Genomic DNA, 24,330 nt, shown 5'->3' with positions numbered 1-24,330 from the left:
GGTGGCAAAGAGTTGGATACGACTGAGTGAGTGAACTGAACTGAAACTCTTACTCCAGGGGCCGCTGCTGCCTCCGCGCGCACTCCCGGAGCCTTCCTCCATGGGTGGCCCTGGGGCCCCAAGGCTGGGGCCCGCTCTCCTCTCTCTTCTTCCCGGGCCTTTGGCTGGCTCTTCGCCCTTCCTGGTGGCTCAGCTGGTGAAGAATCCGCCTGCAATGCAAGAGACCCCGGTTCGATTCCTGGGTCAGAAGAGCCGTTGGAGAAATGATAGGCTACCCACTCCAGTATTCTTGGGTTTCCTTGGTGGCTTAGTTGGTAAAGAATCCGTGGGAGACCTGGGTTCGATCCCCGGGAGGGGAAGATCCCCTGGAGAAGGCAACGGCTACCCACTCCAGTATTCTGGCCTGTAGAATCCCATGGACAGGGGAGCCTGGCGGATCCACGGGGGTCACAAAGAGTCGGACACGACTGAGAGACTAACACTAACTCGTCCTCTAAACTGACTCTTCCAGTCGCGTCAGACCCTCCAGGCGGAAGGGACAGCCTAAGCCCTGCCATCATCATGAACCTCTGCTGGTACCCGGGAGCTCAGACTGGGGACGGCCCCGTCAAGATTGTTTTAAATAAAGTTTTCGCCGTCAAAAAGGGGCGGGGTGGCCGGGGGTTGGCCAATGCACGGAGGGGCTGAAACAGGAACACGCCGGGGCCCGAGGGTGATTGGTTATCTCAGAAGCCTGTCTGGCTGGTACCACAGTTATTGGGGGGGGGGGTGGCGAATTCGGGAGGGTTGCAGCTTGTTCTTGAGAACTTTCAGCAGACACATATAACTATATTTTGCTTCTGAGGATTTCTGTGTCTATCCAGGAGGGGCGGAAATCGGGACGCAGGAAAGGCGGACTACTCGCCCAGCCATTCCCCCATTTCTGACTCCCCCCAAGTACGCCCACCCTCCCCGGGCGGTCGCCGGCGGATCCCGACGGCCCTGCGCGCGCGCGCTCTCGTGTGTTCTCGCGTGGCGCGGCGCTGTGCTCCCGCAGCCAATCAGGCCGCGAGGTCGCCGCGGTCGCCGGGGTGCGCGCGCACGCCCTGGGCGGCGTGGGGGTGGGGGCCGCGCGGTGAATGGGAGCGCGCGCGGGGGCGGGCGCGGCGGCGTGAGCTGCATGAATGAGAGAAACGCGCCCCGCGCGAGACGCAACGCGCGCGCCCGGCGCCGGGAGCCAATGGAAGCGCGGGGAGGGCGGGCGACCCGGCCCTGAGGGCAACGGCCGCGCGCCGGCTGGTAGGCGAGCGTCGCCGGGCGGGCGCGCGCGTCGTGGGGCGGGCGCGGAGCGTGCGGGGGCCGCGCGCTGCCTCTCAGAGGCCGGACGGCACTGCCGGGAGGCGGCGGCGGCGGCGGCGACGCGGAGCTAGCCGCGGGTGAGTGCCGGGGTCGGCGGCCCCTGCGGAAGCGGAAGTGCGGGGCTTGGGGGTGGGAGGGGAGCGTGACCTCTAGGGAAGGGGGACCGGCGAGGGGAGGCGGTGGGAGGCCCCGCTCAGTGTCCGGGCCGGGTCCTCCGCCCGCGGCCGGACCCTCGGGCCCCGGAGAAGGGCGACCGGCAGAGGCCGGGCCTCCCTTCAGGGCCGGGTCGTGAGGGGACCCTGGCCTTCGCCGCCCCCGGCCCGCGTCCCGCGGGCCCCCTCAGCCCCTGGGGGCCCTGCGGCCGCCGACCGCGTCCTCTCCGTGTGGGCCGGCCCTGCCCCGGACGGCGACCCTCGGCGCCCCGGCCCCGGGGTGGGGACTGGGCGCCGCTCTCTCTCTGCGTCTCGAGCCCCTCGCCCCGCTCTTCTGTCCCTTGTTCTGGCCCAAGCCTCATCCTGTTACCTGTCCCCTCGCATCCGCCCGCTCCCATCCCTACCCCCACCAGCCCGGAGCTCCCTGCTTCCAGTACTTTGTACTTTTCACAAGTGGGAGCTCCACTGTGCTGGCCATTATTTTGCCTATAGGAATCCTGTGGGGCAGGAAGGTTGAAAGTGTTTCACCGACCTGGCCAAATGGAGACGTCGAAATGAGAAGTAAAAGTGACAAAGTTCTGGAAGGAGGTGTGAGATCAGATACATGTTATCCTCTAGACAGTGTTTGTGCCATGGAGTTTTCACTTCTTGGTTAATGCCATCTTGTCTAGGTTGACCTTATATTCGTCTCCATTATTTTTATTATTTTTAATCCCAGGATCCCTTTGCACAATATTAAATCTCTTCAGAGTAGTCATTATCACCTAGTCTTTAAAACCCACCTAATACTTGCAGGATTTGTATTGCCACGTACTTTGCTACCTCGGTTTATAACGATCACGCCCATATTAAACCTCTCTTTGACTGTTCGGCGGGTATCTTGACATGTGGATTATTCTTCGTATACTGATAACTTTGTATTCGGATTTACAGTATTATACTATTATACCACTTTATCTTAACAGGGCTTGTGCTGTCAGTCATGCTGCCCAATCCATTCACCCCTTTAAGGAGGTACTTGTGTTAAACCTTCCTTAAAGCCTTGAAACAACACATTCTATAGTTTCTTTTCTATATACGTGGTCACCTTCTATAGAGTACTCTGTGCCTGACGGTGTCATCCACGTGCTTGTCCACCTTTGTCCTACTGGTATGGGTCCAGACTGCTGGTTCTGCTGAACCACAGTCACCCTGCTGTCTCATCTTGGTTACTCACAGAACATCCTTCTGCTCTGACCTGGTCCGTCTTTAGTAGACCCAGTGCTTCCTTAGGTTTTGTCGTGTCACTTCTAATATATATTCTCTAAATATCTTAGGCTGATCACTTTTGTTTCCCAGTACTGTCCTCCCCAAATGGCCTGGCCTGTTATGACTCTGAATTACTTTGGCAATATTAGCCCATGTGACTTTTTTCCTGTCAGAAAAATATAATCTGAAATAACATATGGTATCTAAGTGATATCCTACCCTAGATAAAATATAAGCAGCACAATTTTTCATCTTCTCTAATCTTTGAGGCTTTGAGAGGAAACTTTAATAGTACTGTCTGCAAACTAAGAATTTGCTCCTCACTGTTAACAAAGTTACTGAGGCCTAAATTCAGAAAGTTGGGCTTTGATTCCTCTAGGAATCAATCTATTCTAATAATGCTGTGTGGCCCTCTAAAACTGCATTTTGTGTGTGTGAGTGAGAGTGCGAGCGCATCTTGAAGGAAGATTTATCTCCCATGCCACAGAAAGGAGGAAGTGATTGATTCCAGGGTACATTCATATTTCACTATTCAAAACTTCTGATATTTTAATCTCTGTCCTTGATATTAGAGAGATACCACACCTCTTGGATGGAAGAAAACAAACCTTAAATAAAATGTTTGGTCTGCAGATTCCAATTTGTCTTCAGTGGATAGGCAGTATATTAGATGAGAAAGGCAGGAAGGGTTTGCTTTGGCAGAGGGGCCTCTGAACTGTGAGTTCTGAACCTGACTGCTTAGTAGATGGCTTCAGGCGTTCTCTAACCTTCAGTTTTATGGAGTGGGATAAGGAACTGTGTCATCAGATAATGTGAGTTAAGTGCTTTGACATCACTAGATGAAAAGCATCCCATACAATCCAAAGTGTTATTTTGCTACTACCATCAACAGAAGTAATTGCTATTCTTAATCATACCAGGGAAGGTGGGGTCCCTTGACTTCCTACTCGGCCAATATCGGAGCAGAAACTTGTTGACTTGGGAAGAGAAAGACCCGCCCCTGTGGTTGGCTTGGTTCCTCTTAGAGGGCATCCCACCTTTCAGTTCAGGGACATTTCTCATCCAGGTCCTTTCACGAGTTACTTCAGAAGACGAAAAATTCAGCCTTTGCCTCTCTTAAGGTTGTAACTAAAAAGCGTAGAAGGATAAGAGCGTGAGAGACACACGCAGAAAGGAAATGAGACTGACTGTCCTAATTTTGTCCTCCTTTTTTCATTGTAGCAATAAATATTCTCTTTGTTCAAAGGGAAATCTCTTTTCTAGGACTACCCTGCTCTGCTGTGCCATTGTTTGTTTTCAGATTTTGATATTCTTGGTATTTTTTACTGCCCATCAGTGTCAGGTGGGACGGGCCCCATCTGTGTCGAGAGCTAGTTCTCTGATGATCTTAGGCCAGGTGAAGCCATGTTTTTTTTTTCTTCAAAATGAAGAGCACTTGGAAGAGGGAAGAATTCTGAGCCCACTGTCTTCCCAGTTCAGAGTCCTTCCCACATAAACATAGTGAAGTAGAAAATCATCTTCTTTCAGAAGGCACGTTTTAATAGAATACCTTGTGGGGTTTTAGCCTCAATGTTCTGAGAAATGCTGTGAAAAAATTCTCTGATCAAGGTATTTGTTTTTCTCCAGGTGAGGCATCATAACCTGGTTGAACTCTGTATCCAGAAAGCCCAAGATTAAAGAAGATCAGAGACACTGACTAACCTGGAAACAGGGACCTCTTGGGAATTTTGCTTTCATCCACAGTGACCTTTCAAAAGTATCATCAAGTGGAATTGCTTTTCTTCATCTTATTTTGCTAATTGGGAAGAAGATGGCTTTGGGAGTTTTGTGTTTCCCTTCCGTTTTACATGAACTCTGCAGGAAATGGAGCCCTTGAAGGGTTTGGGAGCAACAAGAACAGACTGAAGACGGACAAGCTTGCGCTCGTACACTCTCTCGGCTCTGTTTTCCCTCCCCCTTCAAAGAAAAGGATTTACAACTCAACCTTGTAACAGCTGCTGCCCAGCTTTAGCCATCAAGAGAAGAAAGTAAATAAAATTAAACCACCACTGCCAGACGACAAGCCCGAAGTCAAGGTGTGGGAGTGGTGGCGTTGAGAAAACTGCCTGAGAGGGTCGAGGAGCGCAGTGAAGCGGGTTTCTCTTTAAAGCTGGCAGGGGCCCCAGGCCCCTCCTTGGACTGAACTAGAAACACAGGCCCCCCGGGCGCCGCTCGTCTCCGGTGGGAGTGAGGTGGTCGTGTTGCTGCAGTGTCTCCTCTGAAGACGTTCTCCTCGCCAGAGGCGTTCTGTGCTCCCCGCCTTCCCCTTCTTCCCTCCGGAGGACCTGCCTCCCTCCATGTGCTGTCCCCTGACCTGTCCAGCCGCCCGTGTTCTCCACCTGCAGCCGTTTGCATGTGTGCAGCCTCCTGTGTGTCTCCGGTTTTTAAACTGTACCGCTCGTGTTTCTTAATCACTTCTCCTGCCTTGTTCTGGGGAGGCGGTGGTTCGTCATCTGGAGTCACCTTTCCCCCTCCCATGTGCTTTCCTTCCTGGGAGATCTCTTGACCTTTGGTTTTATTTGGGAGGGGGAAGGGTGGTGATTCTAAATTTTCTGTGTCCCTGGTCTCCTTCGGTCCTCCTCGCTCCGTGGTCGCCCTCGTCCCGTTTTCTTGTCTGTTCTGCCGCTGTGTGGGCCTGTGCTATGCGGCAGGGCAGATCTCCCAGCAGAGCTCCAACATGCCCGCAGAGTCTGCAAAGAGGTTCAAACCCAGCAAGTATGTTCCCGTCTCAGCAGCCGCCATCTTCTTAGTGGGAGCCACGACCCTCTTCTTTGCCTTTACGTGAGTTTCCTCCCGGCAGTGGTATCGGGCGGGGTGGGGAGGGGAGGGGGTATGTCTCCTCTTGAGTTTGGCTCCTTACTTGCAAAGCCAAGTGACTGGGAGTGTTTGAGGTCTAATACAGGTAAACGGAAACCGCAGAGGTGCGGTGAGAAGAGTTAAGGCCAGGCCCACCCTCTGCCTTCCCCACCTCCCTTCCTCTGGAATCACAGAAGTCTTCCTATTTTCCTACCCATTTTCATCATTAGATGATTCTGAACTAGAAAGGAAGTGGGAGGGAGTCACCAGAGAGGATGAAGCAGCCTCAGCAGCCAGTTCTGTGAGAACTGGACTCGATGGAAGGTTCGTCAAGTAGTCGTGGCTTTTCCCTAGGTTCACTGAAGCTCAAGTTTGCGATTGCGGGAACTCGGTCCTGGAGAATCTCAAACTCGATTTAGAGGGTCTACCAATGAGGCGGTTTTGGCCTTTAGTGTTGCTCAGATGGTTTTCGTGGTGGTGGTGTGTGTGTGTGGTTTTAACTGCTATGCGACATGCAGGATGGTTCCCGACCGGGAATGGACTCACGCCCACCCCAGTGAAGGCAGAGTCCTCCGCCCTCGGCCCTCGGGGAAGCCCTGGTTTTCTCTGTATTCTTCAGGGCCGAAGCTGAAGACGTGAAGGCCGCTGGGAAAGAGCAGGTTTCATTGAAGAAGAGAGTCCTAGGAGGCTTCCTTTAGTGCTTCCTGCTGAAGGGAATGGCAGGCATTTCTCCTATTCCATGGTCCTTTTAGGAAAAGCAGTTGAGTTGGCATTGAAAGACTTCCCACTTAGGATATTCAGCCTTTCTTAATCTGCTTGTTACTGGAGGGGATCTGAGTGATTTATCTTCATTCTTTTCCCTGTTACTTCAGCTGTTGCCCACCTGGTGAGCATCTTTACTGTTACCTGTTTATAATTTAACATACCAGGCTTCTGAGCCTTAAACTGTTGAGTCATTGAGTTGGTGTTCTAGTTGTAGCTCTTGGAACTATCAGAGTATGCTAGATTTTCTGGGGGGTTGACTCTGCTGTGATTCAGGCCAAACCTAATTGTGGGGTGCTGGTTAGAGCCAGTGTGAGGTGGCTGGCAAGAAGAAGATGAATTGGAGTGATTGGGAATAAAAGCAGTTTGGACTCATTGAAGGATGACTGAAGCGGGCAGTTACTGTTATGGGGAGAAAGTAGAACAGAAATTAAGTCTGTGTTAGGAGGGAAGGAACCACCTCCCTCCAAATAGAACTTCTGATGCCAAAAGGAATTCTCAAAACTGTGGGTTGTTTGACCAAAAGAGTAATAATGCAGATGTAAAGTAAATGCAGTGTTTTTCTATCTGGTTTTTAAGCAAGGGAAGAATGAAGCTGTTATCTAAGGTATGAGCATCACCCTGCTTCCCACCCCCCCTTCGGAAGAGCAGACTCTGCCACAGGCTCTTTGGGCCTGAGCACAGCTGTGGAGCCCCTCGGGTCAGCCCCGCCTTCCAGGAAGGAGGGGTGAGTCTTCGGTGTCGGGCTTGATTTTGGTTTCTGCTGTTATGACCTCGAGGTAGAATCAGCATTTTGACCGAGGGATGTTTACCTGGGATCTTAGGACCTTTGTGGGATTTGTGGTGCTGTCAGGAGGGACAGGTTCAAGACTAATCTGAGCCGCCTAATAGGGGAGGGAGTCTTTTCCTTTAAGAGGCAAAGCCTTTGGGAGGCGAAGAGATTGGGGACTGGCTCTGTGGTTTCTCTTTCAACCCATCCATTCCTGAGTTGGGGCGAGCAGAATCCTAGTTCTTAATTTGCTCCTCTGGAGCCATTGAAGTGTTTGGCTGGTTCTACCAGTTTTGCCACAAAGAGTTGTCCTGACATAGGCATTTTCTCAACTGATAGTTGAAGCTGTTTAACCTACTTTCCTGTTGCCTGGTGCCACAAAAGTCAGGGGCCCTCCTTATTCCCTGTGCTCTCAGCTCTAGGAGAAAGGATTTTGGAGGACAGGGTTGACTCTTACTTGGCATTGTTACCTCTAACCCGAAGTGCGAAGCACCTTAAGACTTCGCTCAAGTCCCCCCAGCAGGCTCCTCGGGCCACGGGTTCACCCTGCCCACTTGGTGGGGACGAGATGGACACCCTGTTTGTCTCACGCCCCTGATGCGCGTGGCTTCTGAAGTGCTCGTCTCTTCCCCTCCATCTGACCGTGGCAGCACCTGTGCAAGCAGATACCTGGCTGGAGGTAGCACTCTTCTCCCACACCGCCCTGTCCCTTCTGAGGTTCAGGTCTCCACTTAAAACCATAGACAGTCTAAAAAAGACTGCTTTCAGGTAGACGAGAGGAAGGCGCTTTTGGAGCCAGCTCCTGCTGGGGTCCTGAGTCGGCCCCTGCCGCTGCCCTGCTCTCCTCACCAGGCTGCAGCTGTTCCCACACCGGGGCAGGCCCCGGGCGAGAGCTCCATTGGGGCCTCCAGGCCTGGGAGGAGGACACGAGCCCTCCCGACTGGCAGGTGTAGTTTGTGGAGGCTTCCAGTAACTAGGCGCGGTTCACTCTCCGCGTTTCTTTGTCGAGCAGGGAAAGCGTGGAGCAGAAATTAGCAGCTGGGTGTGGTCAGCAAGACCGTGAGTTCTGCTCCAGAGGAGCTCGCCTAGAACTGCTGAGGTCTCCCCCATGAGCCGGGTGCCTCTCATTTACAGCCTTTGTCCAGTACTGAAACTAAGCAGGAGCGATCGGGGACCCTGTAGTTCTTTACTCTTTCCACTGTTTGGGAAGTTGGGGGCCTGCTCAAGGAACCTCCCGGTCCTGATTGACCCTGCATTTAAGGTCACCGGCCTGGACCCCACCTAGCTTCGCTGAGTCTCCTTTTGTGATGAATAGCGGGCAATTCCAGGGGAGAGGAATAAGCCCTGTTTGGGGAAGCTGGTTCTGGTAAAGTCAGTTAGCTGTTGCGGGCCTCTGTCTTCTCTGTATAATGAGGAAGTTGACCTAAGAGAGTTTATTTAAGCAATATGCCCCCCCCCTTTTTTCCCCCCACTGAGCTCTTCTGTGGAACCCAGTATATAAAGTGTAAGGGTAGGACTGCTCTGCTTCAAGAGAGGCTGGCGCATAGAGGCCCAGACCCTGGGTATCTCCTCTTTGCCTTCCTGGGGACCCTGACCCTGACCCTCCTTAGGGCTCCTAGCAATACCATTAGAAATAAGTCATTGAATCATATCCTCTGAAGTCTCTTTGAGCTGTGGAGTTATGTCAGTTAGTGTCTGAGGAGTCTGTTTCTAAAACTGGCGGGGCAGGCCTGGGGGTAAAGTCTGGGCCGCGAGTCATCCTCTGCAGGAAGGGAAGTCAGAGTTGTCCAGAAACCCGTGCTGGTCCGGCCAGGGCCCCAGCCGTGGAGGCGCTTCCGCCTTTCCCGTCTCTGCCGCTCGCCCCTCCAGCGTCTCACCCGCTGAGTTGGGCAGCCTCAGTGACTCTCCCTCTGGGTTTCTTTTTCGTGACTGCAGAGGTGCTGGCACCTGATTTGAGTGGGAGCAGCCTCGTGATCTAGGGCATTAATTGAGCAGTGTGGTTCTTTTCCTTCCCGCGTTGTTTTCTCATCCAGGAATATGTGCCCAAGTCCTGAGTCTTGTGCTCGGCTGCTTGACAGTCTGGAGAAGACAGGACAAATCCAGTGTTTCATGAGAAATTTACCCACCTAGAAGGGAAGGGATTGTTTTCCCGTGGAATCTTGAGGATCCCCCGGGGCAATAAGTGGGATGTTCTTTCTAGGCTTGCCTCATCACCAAGGAACACTCCCGCATACACTCAGAGTAGGTGCTATGCATGGCAGGAATGCATAGACCTGTCCTTTAGGAGCAAATACCTCTGTTGTGTTCTTGAATCTGGTACCTAGGAAGTGCAGTTAGGGAGGGAGGTGGGGCTGGAATGATAATTGATGATGATGGAGATGGTTAATAATGTTTTTTTTGTTTGTTCTATCTTGTGAATGCTCATATTAAGCCAGCTATTTTAAAAGGAATCGTAAGCTCTTCTCAGGCATTGTCTCTTTCATTCTCTTATCTGTGTGATGTAGCTGACGTAACAAGCTTGCAGTTTCCTGTAAATTACCTAAGGCTACAGTAGCAAAGCACTGATGAAGACAGGATTGAAATCCAAAGCTTCTTGACTCCTACTTTAGTTTTCTCACCAGGAATTTAATTTTACATATATATATAGATATGTAATAGGAAGAGTTAGGTCTGGGGGACAGATTTTCAGTACTGTGAGTATTGAAATCCACTCTTCCAATTTTGGAGAAGGAAATGGCAACCCACTCTAGTATTCTTGCCTGGAGAATCCCAGGGACGGAGGAGCCTGGTGGGCTGTTGTCTATGGGGTCGCAAAGAGTTGGACATGACTGAAGTGACTTAGCAGCAGCAGCAGCTCCCAATTTTATTTGGCTTTGGAAACAGGAGTGCTGGAGTGGCGGGCAGAAGAACCTGTTCTCCCTGGGGTGGTGTAGGTCTGGGAGTCTCACCCGTGAGTCAGCCGGCCTTCTGAGCGACGCCACTCCCTGCGCTCGGAGCTCTTTGATTACCGCCGTTGGCGGAGGACGAGCCTCAACAGCTCCTCAGCTCAGGCCTCACCTCCTCCCATCCAAGGCAGCAGATTGAGACAGGCCACTTGGGGGGCTCACCTAGGAATCTGGCAAAGTACTGTAGCAATGGCAAGCCCCCCTGGGGCTGGCAGGGTGTGGGGTATGGCAGGAGCAGGCCCCGCCCTCAAGGCCTCTCCTTGGTGGGATGTACCCAGCTTGGAGTGCTCAGGTTGGAAGCAGTAGTCTTTGATTTGAATCTAGGAGCAAGGCTCGCCCATGCCATGGAGTTATTTGCATCTTTTCTAGATACTTGCCACAGTGGGGATCGGCTTTATTTTGGAACTTTTATTTTTTATTTTGGAACAGAGATGAGAACTTTATTCTAGAGTCACACACTTCAGCTGGAAGGGGTTGATATTCAGAAGGTTGTATGGGGTAAAGTTCATTATCCAGGGGCAGGTTGTTGGCAGGATATCCAAGAAATGGAGTGATTTGCTTTGTTTGGAAATGCGGAAACTGAGGACAGGATGGGGTCGGAAAGGTTGACATTAGTGAGGGGGCCGATGTGTCCTTGGTCAGCGTAGTTTCACTCAGAGACGGAGGGACCCTTACTTTTCCTGAAGCTCCAGAGGCCACAGTAGCCAGTTCTAGGAATGAGACTTTTAATCACAGAGGCCTCAGTGTTCTCAGGATTCAGTTCCTTTTCCCTTTTAATTATCTTCCCAGGCTGTAGGAGTCGAGTGAGTCACCCTCTCTCCTCTCCCCTGGGCGGAGATCGGAGTGACAGCTCAGAGGCGGGGAGGGGCTCCGACCTGGGCGGCTGGTTTCCAGTTTCTCTCCCTCCCTCCCTCCGAGGACCTCGGAGGTCACGCTGTGGGTGGGGCTGGGTGAAGACTCTGCCTTCTCGCTTGTATATTCCACCCCAAGCCCTGCCAAGGTGTGGGGTCAGCTTTTTTGAATCAGCCCCCAGAGGAAGAGGCTTCCGTAGAAGACTTAGGCAGAATAAAACTAGAGCCATGACTGGAGGTCTGTTTTTCCTTGAAATCAGTGCCTTTGCCCTAGCTTCATGGTTTTGTCTCCCAGTTAGGTACTGGCCCATCAAGAGAGGCGGAGTTAACTGATAGTTACTATGCAAAAAAGCCTTGCATTGTGAATATTTACTTCAATCTTTTTTTAATGATTGGCTAAATGGAATTTGAATAAATAGATGGTGGTAGTAAAGGCTTGGGAGACGCTTTGTGACAGTTTGGCCTCTTGTGGTTGGTTTGTCGCTGTGCTGTTCAGTCACTGTCGCATCCGAGTCTTTTGCAACCTCCTGGGCTGTAGCCCGCCAGGCCCCTCTGTCCATGGGATTTTCCCAGGCAAGCATGCTGGAGTAAGGTTTGGCATGTCCTTCTCCAGGGGACGTTGTCAGCCAGGGGTCGAGCCCGCGTCTCCTGCATTTGCAGGCAGAGTCTTTACTGCTGAGCCACCAGGGAAGCCCTGTCATTAGCTTGTTCCTCACTGAGGAGCTCTGTTCTTTGAACGTCTTGAATCACCGCTCAGGGCTGTGCTTATTGTTTGGATGGAGACAGGTCCGCTCTCAGCAGAATCCACGCCTGCGTGGATTACTTCTCCCAGGTCAGTTGCTGTCTTGTTCTGCTGGCATCTCTTTCCTTCAGCAAACGCTTCCTCTCCTTCCGGCTGGTCTGGGTGAAGGGGGACAAGAACAGATGCTGGCCTAATTCTGGAGATTAAGTTCTCAGCCACAGAGCAGATTAGGGTGTTTAGCCACTGTCTTGTAGTGGGAAGTTCTTCTGAGCTAAGCCGGAAGAGAGGGTGTTTGATACCAGGGACCCCGCAGGCAGCTCATCAGCTGTTCTCCTGACACTAGCAGGAACTATCCTCGGGGAAAGGGCGAGTGGGCTGCATTCCTAAGATGTCTGTCCTGACAGAAGCTGAGGGCCCAGCTCACTCTCGGTATCAAGAAGTTCCCTAAAGCCTTCTCGTGGTTTGAACTCTGGAATACTTGATACGTGTGGCCAGTTTCTTTTCCCTGGAGGATTTACGGCCACTTTGGTCTGATATGTTCTCTCTCTCTCTCTTTTTTCTCTTCCACTCTTCTACTTCATTGATTGATCTCAGGGTTTTGGTATCCTTCCGTATCTATGAGTGGTTCCCTTTGTTTACCCTGAGAACTAGCCTCTAGTTGAATAAAATTCTGTGAAGTATTTGATGAATGTTTGTATCTGTAATGGATCTGAAGAAGCTCTAAGCAGTGGCGAGTGATTTGGAGCCAGAGAGACAGGTGTTTGTCCCCTGCTCTGGGCCAGCGTGTGGGTCAGTGGGGCATGGCTGAGGTCCAGAGGTCCAGGGGCCTCGGGATGTCCCAGAGCAGGACTGCAGCTGGTGTTGATTACATTCTTAGTCCCCGCTCCTGGGCCTGGTTAAGAGGTGGTCAGGACAGAGGCCATGACACGTGGCAATCCACAGGGTAAGAATGAGTTTGAAGAACACAGACTTTGGTGCAAGGGCCTATGAGTCTTGTACCTTGATCGAAAATGAGCATTTCCCTGGGAAACTAGACCCACTTGTTGGGGAGGATGAAGGTAATTTGAGACAGCAAAGGTGAGCCACAGGAGATGTGTATGTAGGTGTGGGGCGCGCACACCTACACTTTTACACGGTCGCTGTCCCGAGTGTCGTGGCAGCCCCTCACTGTGTTTGTCGTCTGTGCAGCTGTCCAGGACTGAGCCTGTCCGTGTCGCCTGCAGTGCCCGTCTACAATGCGGTGGTGTTTCTCTTTGTGCTGGCCAACTTCAGCATGGCCACCTTCATGGACCCAGGGATCTTCCCTCGAGGTAAGAGCTCCCTCTTCTCTCTCGGAACTTTCTTTGAGAAAAATGAGTTTTGGCATACACGATTGGTCTGGGGCCTTTGGGATCTAGCATTTTGGGATGCTCCTGTAGTCTAATGGTGAAAAGCACGTCAGGGTTTTATAACTTTTAGGCCTGTGATCCACTTTGGGTCAATTCTGGTTTTCAGTTACTCATTCAGCAGAAATTTATTTCAGGCGTATGGGTTGGGCATTATTGCTAGCTTTGATAATATCTAAGATGAATCAGAGAGTAACAGTGTGATACAGCCTGTAATGGAAGCATGAACAAGGTTCTGTGAGACCTTGGGAAGGGTGCGCTCACCCTGCCCGGTAAATGGGGGAAATGCTGCTGGAGGGCCGGAGGGAAGACCTTCCCAAGTGGAGCATGGGCGGGGTGGGCTCTGTAGGCAGAGGAAGCCGCATGTGGCTGAACAGTGACCAGGAAACAGAGTGCGGTGGGTGGGAGACAGTGCCGGGTCGGGCAGGGGGCAAAGGTAAACCAGAGCCAAGTGTGAAAGACTGTGTATTACACAGATTACACTTCTTCCTTTGGACAGCAAGAGGTCTTGAACTGGAGGAATCACAGGATCAGATTTCCTTTCACGAAAGTAATTCTTGTAAGAACAGATAGATACCTTTTGGGAGGTTATTGCAATAATGCAAACCAGATGAACTTGAATTCAAAGCTGGATTTACAAATTTAGACCCAGGAGAATTTTTCATGACTAATCGCTTGTTAGGTGAGAGTGAGAGGGTAAATCTGTTGTCTAGGGTGGTCCCACTGCTCCTGACTTAAAAGAAGGTTGGACACTGGTTCTTATGAACTAAGACCCAGGTTACAGGAATGCTGAGCAGTTTTGGAGGCAAGACAAATCATCTCAGACATGCTGAATTTGAGATACTCAATGGATTGTTCTGGCTTCCCTCATAGCTCAGTTGGTAAGGGATCCGCCTACAAAGCAGGAGACCCCAATTCCATTGCTGGGTTGGGAAGATCCCCTGGAGAAGGGAAAGGCTACCCACTCCAGTGTTCTGGCCTGGAGAATTCCGTGAACTGTATAGTCCATGGGATTGCAAAGAGTTGGACACGACTGAGCGACTTTCACTTCACTTCAATGGGTCGCTCAGGTGCAGTTACCCAGTGGCAACTCAGTAGTGAGGCTCATGGCAGAGCCCTCAGCCATGCAGTTTTGTCAGCAGCAGGAGTGAGATTGTCTAGAGAAAGTAGAATGAGGTTAGGAAAGAACGGGTGTCAAACTGACCAGCCTTGATTAATAATGAGCAGAGGAGAAGGAGCTATTGAGGAGGGACTGAGCAAGAAAAGAAAGGAGGAGGAGAAACTGGACAAAGTGGGGGCTAAGGGAAGTTCATGAGATAGCTGATGGTTGGTGGCATCAGAAATTAAGTTCAGTAGTGTGGAAACTCCAAGTTGCCCATTGTTTTAGTAACTAAGAAATTAGTGATCTTAATAAGAATTTGTTCGAGATGTCCCTTTTGTTCAGTAGTTAAGACACTGCGTGTCCACTGCAGGGGGCACGGGGTTGGTCCCTGGTTGGGAAACTAAGATCGCAGAGCTTCATGGCATGGCCAAAAAAAAATACAGCACACACACAGGATTCTTTATTTTTTGGTCCTGCTGTGCAGCTTCCAGGATCTTAGTTCCCTGACCAGGGATTGAACTCAAGCCCCAGCAGTGAAAGCGCTGAGTCCTGACCACTGAACCACCGGGGAATTCCCAACAAGAACAGTTTTAATCATGTGTTTATATATGTGGGAGAGAGACAGTTAAATTTCCAAAACTGCAGTGTTTCGGAAGGCAGTGAATGGGAAATGAGGGAGCAGTGTCCGTGAGGATTAAGGTTATTCTTTCAAGAAGTTAAGCAGAGAAGGCAGAAGGTGGAGTGTCTTAGGTGAGAGGGAAGGGTCTCGTTTATTTCTTGATACAGAAGGCATTAGTGTGTCGGTAGCATGAGGAGGTACAACCAGAGGATAGAGAGAAACTGAAGTTGAGGAAAGCGGGTAATTGAGTGACCCGGAGGAGGAGATGCTGTCCTCTCCTGGTTGGAAGGGTGATGCTCACAGAGCTAGGCTGTTTCTGGAATAGAAGGCAAGAGTGAGGACCAGCATTGGTGGAATAAGGTAGAAAGAGAAATTGATGCTGACGGTTGTTGTTGATGACGTCTAATTTTTCTCTTAAATGTGCCAGTTACCTTATCGAGAATACTGGAGTGGGCAGCCTTTCCCTTCTCCAGGGGATCTTCCCAGCCCAGGGATTGAACCCAGGTCTCCCACATTGCAGGCAGATTCTTTACCAGCTAAGCCACAAGGGAATCCCACAAAACAGATGAATGTCACCTGTAATTTCACAGCCCAGAGATAACTAGTTATATTGTCATATTTTTCCTTTCAGTCACTCTTTTGAAGATTTATACATATAGTGTTTATACACACCATGCACCTGTAGCACATATATGCATATCTGTTTTTGTTTTCAAAATGGGATCTTTTAGTTTGTACAGTTCTTTACCTTGTACTTTTTCACTTAGTTATGTTGTTAGCATTTCCCTTACTCAGTAAATTTGAAAACTTCACCATCACTTGGGGTGGTGAGTTTTTTTTTAATAGTTGATTTATAGTGTTGTATTGCTTTCTGCTGTGTGAGTTTCTGATAGCTGAAAATTGAAAGGGCATCCCGGTAAGGAGAATGTCTGGGACCAGGAAGCAGCACTGACATGTACAGGGAGCCAGGGGAGACCTTTGGCCAAGGGCTCTGTGCGTGGAGAGGAGCTTCACGCTGGTTTGTTTTTCCCCATTTGGATTGCTGTAGTTCAGTCGTGTACTTGTAAATATTGAACTGTTATGCAGACTCATTATATATGTACTTTGATATGTAAATCATCTATTTCTTTTGAAATATACTCATAATATGTAAACCAAGAATCTCAGCCTATCCATATCAGAACCGCCTCTGAGTCATCCTCCTGAACCGCTTTCCCCGGTGTAGAATAAATTACTTCGTCATTTCCATGGTGTTGTATAAAGAGCTGATCTCGCAGCGTCAGAGCTGCTGGTCCCTAGTCTCCCTCGCCATTCGGCCGCATTCCCTGGAGGCACCTCACGGGTCCCCAGTGCCTAGTGCAGCTGAGCGCAGCCGTGTTCTCAGGAGCTTCTCCTCTCTGCAGCTGAAGAGGACGAAGACAAAGAAGACGACTTCCGGGCACCCCTTTACAAAACCGTGGAGATCAAGGGCATCCAGGTGCGCATGAAGTGGTGTGCCACCTGCCGCTTCTACCGGCCTCCCCGCTGCTCCCACTGCAGCGTCTGCGACAACTGTGTGGAGGTGAGCGCCTGCGGGACGCGACGGCCTGCCCGCGGAATCAGGGCCGAGTCCTGTGGGCTCTGGGCTGTGGCCGGCTCCCGGGGCTGTTCTCGCTCTGCCAGAGTGCTGGCAGCGATGTACGTGTGAGAGGTGGCCTGTGTGTGTCCTGTTGCGGGAGGGCCCCCGGGTGGGCAGGCGCAGGCTCTCCCACACCCAGCCCAGCTTCTGGGTTACTTGTCCTGGTCGGCGCTCTCTCTGTCTCTCACACCGTCACGCTGCTGAGCTCACGTCTCACCACAGGTAGCCGGTGAGGACGTGCCATGCGGCACGGGGAGCTCTGCCCGGTGCTCTGCGGCGGCCTCAGCGGCAGGGCTGCGAACGAGGGTCCGTGCGTACACACAGCTGGTGCGCGTGGTGCACAGCGGGAGCCGACCCAGCATGGGAAGGCCACTATACGCGGAGAACAATTAAAAAATAAACGTGCGCTTTTCAAATTAAAAACACACAGAACACATTGTACAATTATATTTCTCTTTCTGTCCTTCTGCATTCCTTGTCTTTTATTTTTAACCCTTTTCCCAGTCCATTTGTACTTAGCTATAAGCAGTTGCCTACTAGATTTTCTTTCCAAGCCTCTTTTGTTAAAAAAGAAAAATCTTAATGTATTTGCAAGCCTCTGACATTTGTCCCTGTCAGAGTTCCTTGGTCACGTAGGATAAACTGAGAGATGGCCTTGGCCTTTGATCAACCTCTGGAAGGTCTTTGTTACAGATTGATGTCTTAAGTCACTTCATTTGTGTCCGACTCTGTGCAACCCTTTGAACTGTAGCCTCCCAGGCTCCTCTGTCCATGGGATGCTCCAGGCAAGAACACTGGAGCGGGTTGCCATTTCCTTCTCCAGGGGACCTTCCCGCCCCAGGGATGGAACCCATGTCTCTTACGTCTGCTGTCTTGGCCGGCGGGTTCTTTACCATTCTTTCCCACCTGGGAAGCCCTACAGATTGATAGATAAACTGCAGGAGTCTGTTGTTATATCTTGCAACTAAATGGTGAACATGATCATACATTGCTAAAAGCGGCGTTTAGTTTTGCTGTTGTTGACAGAAGTGGTGTCATGCGTGGCCCCAGCCTGCCTTGTTCGCCCACAGGAGTTCGACCACCACTGCCCCTGGGTGAACAACTGCATCGGACGCCGGAACTACCGTTACTTCTTCCTCTTCCTGCTCTCCCTGACGGCCCACATCACGGGTGTGTTTGGCTTCGGCCTCCTCTACGTCCTCTACCACCTGGAGGAGCTCTCCGGGGTCCGTACGGCCGTCACGTATCCTTCGGGGCCTGCAGGGCGGGGGCAGGGCAGGGAGCAGGTGGCGGCCCGTGGCGGTGGGGGCTGCAGCAGGGGCCGGGGCGGGCCAGGCCGCAGGGCTCTGCTCTCCTTGACCGCTGGCTTCAGGATGGCTGTGATGTGTGTGGCTGGCTTGTTCTTCATCCCGGTCGCTGGCCTCACGGGGTTCCACGTGGTGCTGGTGGCCAGGGGACGCACCACCAATGAACAGGTAGGAGGAGACGTGATGGGAGGCCGTGATGGGAAAGCGGGCTTCTGTCTCTCGGCCCCAGGATTAGTGTGTACTTTTTGTGATGAGGTGTCCACGTTCCTCATGTAAACATGAGAACAGGCCATGTCTTAGTTAATAAGCATTTATAGACTGTGTCCTTGGTACTGGACTACTTGGGCTCTGAGCCGATAGAAACAGTAAAGACCTGGGCCAGCCCTCAGGAAGCTTGTAGTTAGTTTCCTGCACATAATAGCAGCTAACCTTACTTGCTTACTCTTACATAGAGATCCCCACTTTCCATAAAGAAACTGATGTTTAGGGTCAGACAGTACCGTGAGGTAGACCCAGAAATTGAACTGATGACCCTGACCTGAGTTCCCATTCGCAGTCACCACAGACACGTGCTTCTTTACGGCAGGATTGTGCGTTACTCATTTTTATACCTCCCAGGTAGTGGGTGCACAGTAAGTTGTCACCGATGGGTGTTCTGGCTTCTGGAGGTCATGGTCCCCTTGCCTTTGACTGATTTGGTCTTTTTTCCCTCTGTCCAGGTTACGGGTAAGTTCCGGGGAGGTGTGAACCCCTTCACCAATGGCTGCTGTAACAACGTCAGCCGTGTTCTCTGCAGCTCCCCAGCACCCAGGTACGCCTGCCCCCTGCTCCAGCACTCACCCTCGGTCACACACGCCTGTCTTCTTTGGGTTGGTTCTGGGGTGGGGGGCTGCCTTGTAGCGTGGGTTCTCCTAGAATGGGGAGTGCTGAAGTGCCGACCTTCAGACCCTGTGAGTTTAGTGCATTCTTTATTTTTTTTATATGAAACTTTTAGTATTTTATTCATTTTCATAGTTTTATAGTATTAGTAAAAATAATGGCCATTATAAATAAGTATAAAATGGAAGTTGATGAAAAAATAACCTCAAGTCTTCCTTGACTCCCACCCTCCCACCAAAAAACTAGCTAGTATATGGCAAATATCCTTTTCACACATTATCTTTAGGCATATATTCACTTTGTAGTGGTGGATGGTTTAGTCGCTAAGTTGTGTCTGACTCTCGTGATCCCACGGACTGTAGCCTGCCAGGCTCCTCTGTCCATGGGGTTTTCCAGAGGAGTGGGTTGCCATTTCCTTCTCCATAGTGCATTCTTTAGGTGGTACTCCCTTTGGAGAGGTGAGGATGAGATTTACTCCAGAGTGCCTCGAGCTGGGTGTGTCTGCCCAGAGGCCTGGCCTTGCCTTCGGTCTTGTACTTCATAGAATCGAAGAAATTAGTTCAATGCTGGTCTTTCCCTGGCCTGCTAGGACTGTCTTCTTCTATCTGTAAAAGTGCTTTCCACAGGGTAGGCAGCCAGTAGATAGTTCTGAATGACTGAATAAAAGCCCTCTCACTCTTGACACTCAGGTATTTGGGGAGACCAAAGAAAGAGAAGACAATTGTCATCAGACCACCCTTCCTTCGACCCGAAGTGTCAGATGGCCAGATAACCGTGAAGATCATGGACAATGGCATCCAGGGGGAGCTGAGGAGGACTAAGGTAGGGGTGCAGGGGGTAACGCCGGGTACCTCGGGGAGCTGCCCCCATGGCGTCCAGGGATTGCTGAGGAGACTGAGGTGGGAGTGCAGGGAAGTGACTCCGGGTACCTCGGGAGCTGCCCCCATGGCGTCCAGGGGGAGCTGAGGAGACTGAGGTAGGGGTGCAAGGAGTAACGCCAGGTACCTCGGGGAGCCGCATCCATGGCAGAGGTGGAAGCTTGCTTTGTTTAAATGTCTTAATGTAGTTACCACTTTCTGGTTTGTCATAAAGTTACTTAGATACGTAACTTCTCCCATTACATTTTAAGTTCATTAACAGTAGAAGATTGAGTCCACTCCTTCGCTTGTCTTCCTAGGACTTAACATAGAGACTATGGATGGTAGGAGCTCAAGTAGTTGTTGCTGGAAATAAATGACAGAATGAAACCCTTATTGAGGAAAACTTCTCTCTCTCCAGCACCATCCCCAGAGTGACTGGCTTCTCCTTGCCTAGCTGAGAAGCACATGATGACGCACCCCCCCGCCCCCCAGTTTCATACTTCCAGTCGCTCTGACGCTCCTTTCTGCCTCATTTCTCCAGTCTAAAGGCAGCCTGGAGGTAACAGAAAGCCAGTCAGCAGATGCGGAGCCGCCACCCCCGCCTAAGCCGGACCTGAGCCGTTACACAGGGCTACGGACACACCTCAGCCTGGCCACTAACGAGGGTGAGTGTGGCAGGAGTGAGATCACTGCAGAGATGGCAAGGGCTGGGGGAGGCCGCTGTGTTATGACTGAGAAAACTCAAGCAGTGCTTGAGCCACTTCTGCGGACAGCGGGAGGGGGTTCCACTGATCTCGGGCTGTGACAGGGCCATCCACGTACCGCCAGCCTCTGGACAGACTGGAGTGTGTCCCAGGGTCTCTGCGCTCACTCACTGTCAGTTCTGGGCTGGTCTGAGTCTCTAGTCTTCATTTCAGCCAACTCATGTATGTTCCTGGGCCTTCCCTTTTGCGCGGTATATCTGTGCCTACCTTATCTCCCCTGTACTTTAAGCAGCTGTAACCAAGTTAAGGGAGCGGCTTATGAGGTGGTGCCCCTGGGCCTCTTTCCTGCAGAGAGCAGCCTGTTGGGGAAGGACAGTCCCCCCACGCCCACCATGTACAAGTACCGGCCGGGCTACAGCAGCAGCAGCGCGTCAGCCGCCATGCCGCATTCGTCCAGCGCCAAGGTACTGAGCACTCCCCAGGAAGTAGGGCTGGAATGTAGGCCACCTGCTCTGGGAACACGGGGACGGGAGGAGGGCAGGAAGCACCGCAAGGAGAGAAAACCACAGGCATTTGCTCCATGTTGGCACTAGTGGTACCGAGTCTCCCTGACGTGTGTCCCTCACCCCAGAGGGGCACTGTGGACAGCCTCAGCTCTGAGTTCAAAACAGCTCCACTGTCACAGAAGTTCCTTAACCTCTCTGCGCCTCATTCCCTGCGTCTTACAATAAGAGGTTATTTGTTCCTAATCAGAGATGAGCCTCAGGTTGAATGAGAGAACACAGGTGAACTCTTAAAAATGTTGCTGGCGCATGACACACACTGATTCTGAAGGACTCCTTGGACTCTGGGGCCTCAAGTGTCGAGGGAGGGGCGGCTGAGAGCTGGCTCTGCTTTCTCCCTCAGCTGAGTCGCGGGGACAGCCTGAAGGAGCCAACCTCCATCGCAGAGAGCAGCCGCCATCCCAGCTACCGCTCGGAGCCAAGTCTGGAGCCCGAGAGCTTCCGTTCGCCTACCTTCGGCAAAGGCTTCCCCTTTGACCCGCTGTCCAGCGGCTCGCGGTCCTCCAGCCTCAAGTCTGCCCAAGGCACGGGCTTCGAGCTGGGCCAGCTGCAGTCCATCCGCTCCGAGGGCACAACCTCCACCTCCTATAAGAGCCTGGCCAACCAGACACGAAACGGGAGCCTGTCCTATGACAGCCTGCTCACGCCCTCCGACAGCCCCGATTTCGAGTCTGTGCAGGCGGGCCCGGAGCCAGAGCCACCTCTGGGCTACACGTCTCCCTTCCTGTCGGCCCGGCTGGCCCAGCAGCGGGAGGCCGAGCGGCACCCCCGCCTGGCGCCTGGCGGCCCGGCGCCCCGCGAGCCCTCGCCTGTCCGCTACGACAACCTGTCGCGCCACATCGTGGCCTCCCTGCAGGAACGTGAGAAGCTGCTGCGCCAGTCGCCGCCACCGCCGCCCGGCCGCGAGGAGGAGCCGGGCCTGGGGGACTCGGGCGTCCAGTGCACGCCCGGCTCAGGCCACGCGCCGCGCACCAGCTCCTCCTCCGACGACTCCAAGCGTTCGCCCCTGGGCAAGGCGCCGCTGGCACGCCCAGCGGCCCCCCGGTTCGGCAAGCCGGATGGGCTGAGGGGCCGGGGACTCGCGTCCCCTGAACCAGGCCCGCCCGCCCCCTACCTGGGCCGCTCCGTGTCTTACAGCAGCCAGAAAGCCCCCCCTGGTGTCCCCGAGACGGAGGAAGTGGCCTTGCAGCCATTACTGACGCCCAAGTAAGTGTCCACGTCCTGGCCCCCGAACCTGCCTTCCAGTGCGCGGCCCCGGGGCGCCCTGCCCAGGGAGAGCCCGGCCTTTCCCCTCGTCCTCTGCCTGCCTTCCTGGGCCTCACCTGTTGAGACTGAGGAGAGGTTTCCCTTAGTCTTGTCTCCCTAAAAAGCAGTTTGTTTGCCGGGGAGGAACTGAACGGTGGCTGCTGCTCGAGAGAAGCAGTCAGTAGTGGGGAGAGGGAGGCAGGCTGCTCGTCAGCAGGACAGTGAGATGAAGGGGGTGTTTGCCTAAGAAAGGCGTGTGGAGAGGGGACGTTTTCTCTCCGCCTGTTTGCTGGGTCGTGTCCCACGCTGACCCCTCTCTCCTTTCCTTCCCAGAGATGAAGTACAGCTCAAGACCGCCTACAGCAAATCCAACGGACAGCCCAAGAGCATAGGCTCAGCCGCCCCTGGCCCGGGCCAGCCACCTCTCAGCAGCCCCACGAGGGGCGGCGTCAAGAAGGTGTCGGGGGTGGGGGGCACCACCTACGAGATCTCGGTGTGAGCCTGGGCCGCCTCCGCGCCTGCACCAAAGGGCCCCCGGGCCGCCTCCCTCCTCCAGGGGCCCTCCCCTGCATGGACGTGTAAACCGCCGATTCCGAGAAGAAGAGGGGTGTTTCATAAAGTGCAGGGGGCTGGGGGGTGGGAGAGTCGGGGCCCCAAGACTGGGGTAGCATCCCCCCTCCACCTTTCAAGACCCTGCCCTCCTCACCCCCCGGACCAGACTCAGTGGACAATTGTGCAATTGCTCGCCCTGGAGGGAACCAGATCATTTTTAAACCAGAAATAATTTTTTTTATTATTGTTACGGATTCTATTTTTTTCCTCTTCTGCGTTACCAGGTGTGTGTGTACATATATATATATATATATATATAATAAATATCAAAGAAATTATATATCTATCCTGGGATGGGAAGATGAGGGAGGGAGATGAGTGAGGGGCCCTTACTCTTCCTGCCCCTCAGACCAGCAGGAGAGCAGACGCCACTGAAGTCTCCCTCTTCCCCCTGGCTCCTGCTCTGGGTCCCAGTTACCATCTAGGGACACAGCACCCTGCGCTGCTGGTGCTGCGTGGTCAGGAAAGACAGCTGAGGGGAGTCGGGGTGGGGTCTGTCAAAGGAGGGCTTGGAGAGGAGAGTTGTTTTCAAGCTCAGCAGCACTTAGTCTCCCCTGGGGAGGGCGCCTAAGCCCTGTGACTGGTGCGTGCGGGGAGGGGGCGGTCAGGAGAAGGGCTTGGCAGAGCTCCAGCAACAATATTGGGGTAACCCCCCTTCTTGGGGGAGAGGGAGCAGAGCAGGCCTCTCCAGCGGGCCCCTCAAAGCCCTCCTCCCCTGTTCACACGGTTAACATTATTTTTAAACCCAAGGCCGGGAAAGAAGAATCCAAAAAGCAATATTTCTCATCACATGCCAAAAACGGGATTAAGAGAAGGAGCGGCAGGCCGAGGCCCCTCCAGCTGTTCCTTGGGGGTCCCCCTCTGCCCACCTCAGTATGGTGCTGGGTAGATGGGATACCTGGGTTCTCACCTTCAAAAATAGGGGCAACCCCAGCCTCTAGACAGAGGCCCTTTTATTTTTTATTCTGATTAGCCATTTTAAACCAACAAGGAATAAAAAGAAATCCTGATCTAACCAGCCCCCCTGACTTGTGTTATTTTGTGTGCTTAAGGCAGGGTGACTGATCCGTGATGGGAAGTTACAAAGACGATCTCCTACGCGTCTCTGGTCCAGGCCCATCTGTAAGCAGGACTATGGGGGAGAGAACCACTTGAGACAAAAGAGATCCTGTTTTTAAGTGATTTCTTGTAATGACAAAACTCTTGTCATTTCAGAGTCTAGACAGCTCTTGACTTTTGCCTACAATCCCTTAACACAATTTTCTCTGGATAGTAAAGCTCCTTTTGGATGCAGCCAGAGGTGAGCCAGTGGATGATCACGGCGTGAAAGGGACGTACGGGGCAGTGTGACATCTCATGCCACCTCTTCTTTCGAAAGCAAAAGGCTGTGTCCTCATTTAAACAGGCACCCTTAGACCCTCATCTCAGAAAGCTGGCCAGAGCCCTTTATTTTCCTGTCTGCAAGTGAAGTCTAAACCCTCACTCTGAAACCCTAGGTTAACGCGAGTGGAATGAGTGGTTTTCCGTCTGCTGGTCTAGGTTAACCCTGGCTCGCACCAACAGACTTCAGCCATGTCACACTGGGCTTAGGTCAAGCTGCCGTCAGCGGGGTTTTCTCGCGGTTTCTGGACCTGCCTGCTGCAGGGTTTACCTTAGTTGTGCCGGTTCCCTTGTTCACCCGCTCGGCCGCGTCCGACTGCAACCCCGAGCTGTAGCACGCCGCACTCCCTGTCCACTCTCCCCCAGCGTTTGTTCAGACTCACACCCACGAGTCCGTGATGCCGTTCAGCCTTC

General features: G+C 52.5%; 1 protein-coding gene across 1 annotated transcript; it reads left to right on the top strand.

The window, feature by feature from the left end:
• The first annotated feature begins 1,301 nt into the window (after positions 1-1,301).
• On the top strand, positions 1,302-23,551 carry ZDHHC5 (zinc finger DHHC-type palmitoyltransferase 5). Its single transcript, XM_070472913.1, has 12 exons — positions 1,302-1,415; positions 4,365-5,558; positions 12,831-12,952; positions 16,152-16,309; positions 17,437-17,609; positions 17,739-17,841; positions 18,393-18,484; positions 19,242-19,374; positions 19,954-20,077; positions 20,468-20,580; positions 21,023-21,885; positions 22,258-23,551. The coding sequence occupies exons 2-12, from the start codon at positions 5,455-5,457 to the stop codon at positions 22,421-22,423; spliced, it is 2,151 nt and encodes a 716-aa protein (XP_070329014.1). The 5' UTR covers positions 1,302-1,415; positions 4,365-5,454; the 3' UTR covers positions 22,424-23,551.
• The last annotated feature ends 779 nt before the right edge of the window (positions 23,552-24,330 follow it).

This window comes from Odocoileus virginianus, chromosome 10 (genome assembly GCF_023699985.2).
Source record: "Odocoileus virginianus isolate 20LAN1187 ecotype Illinois chromosome 10, Ovbor_1.2, whole genome shotgun sequence".
Taxonomy (NCBI): Eukaryota; Metazoa; Chordata; class Mammalia; order Artiodactyla; family Cervidae; genus Odocoileus; species Odocoileus virginianus.
This window is presented reverse-complemented; position numbering and strand designations above follow the sequence as displayed.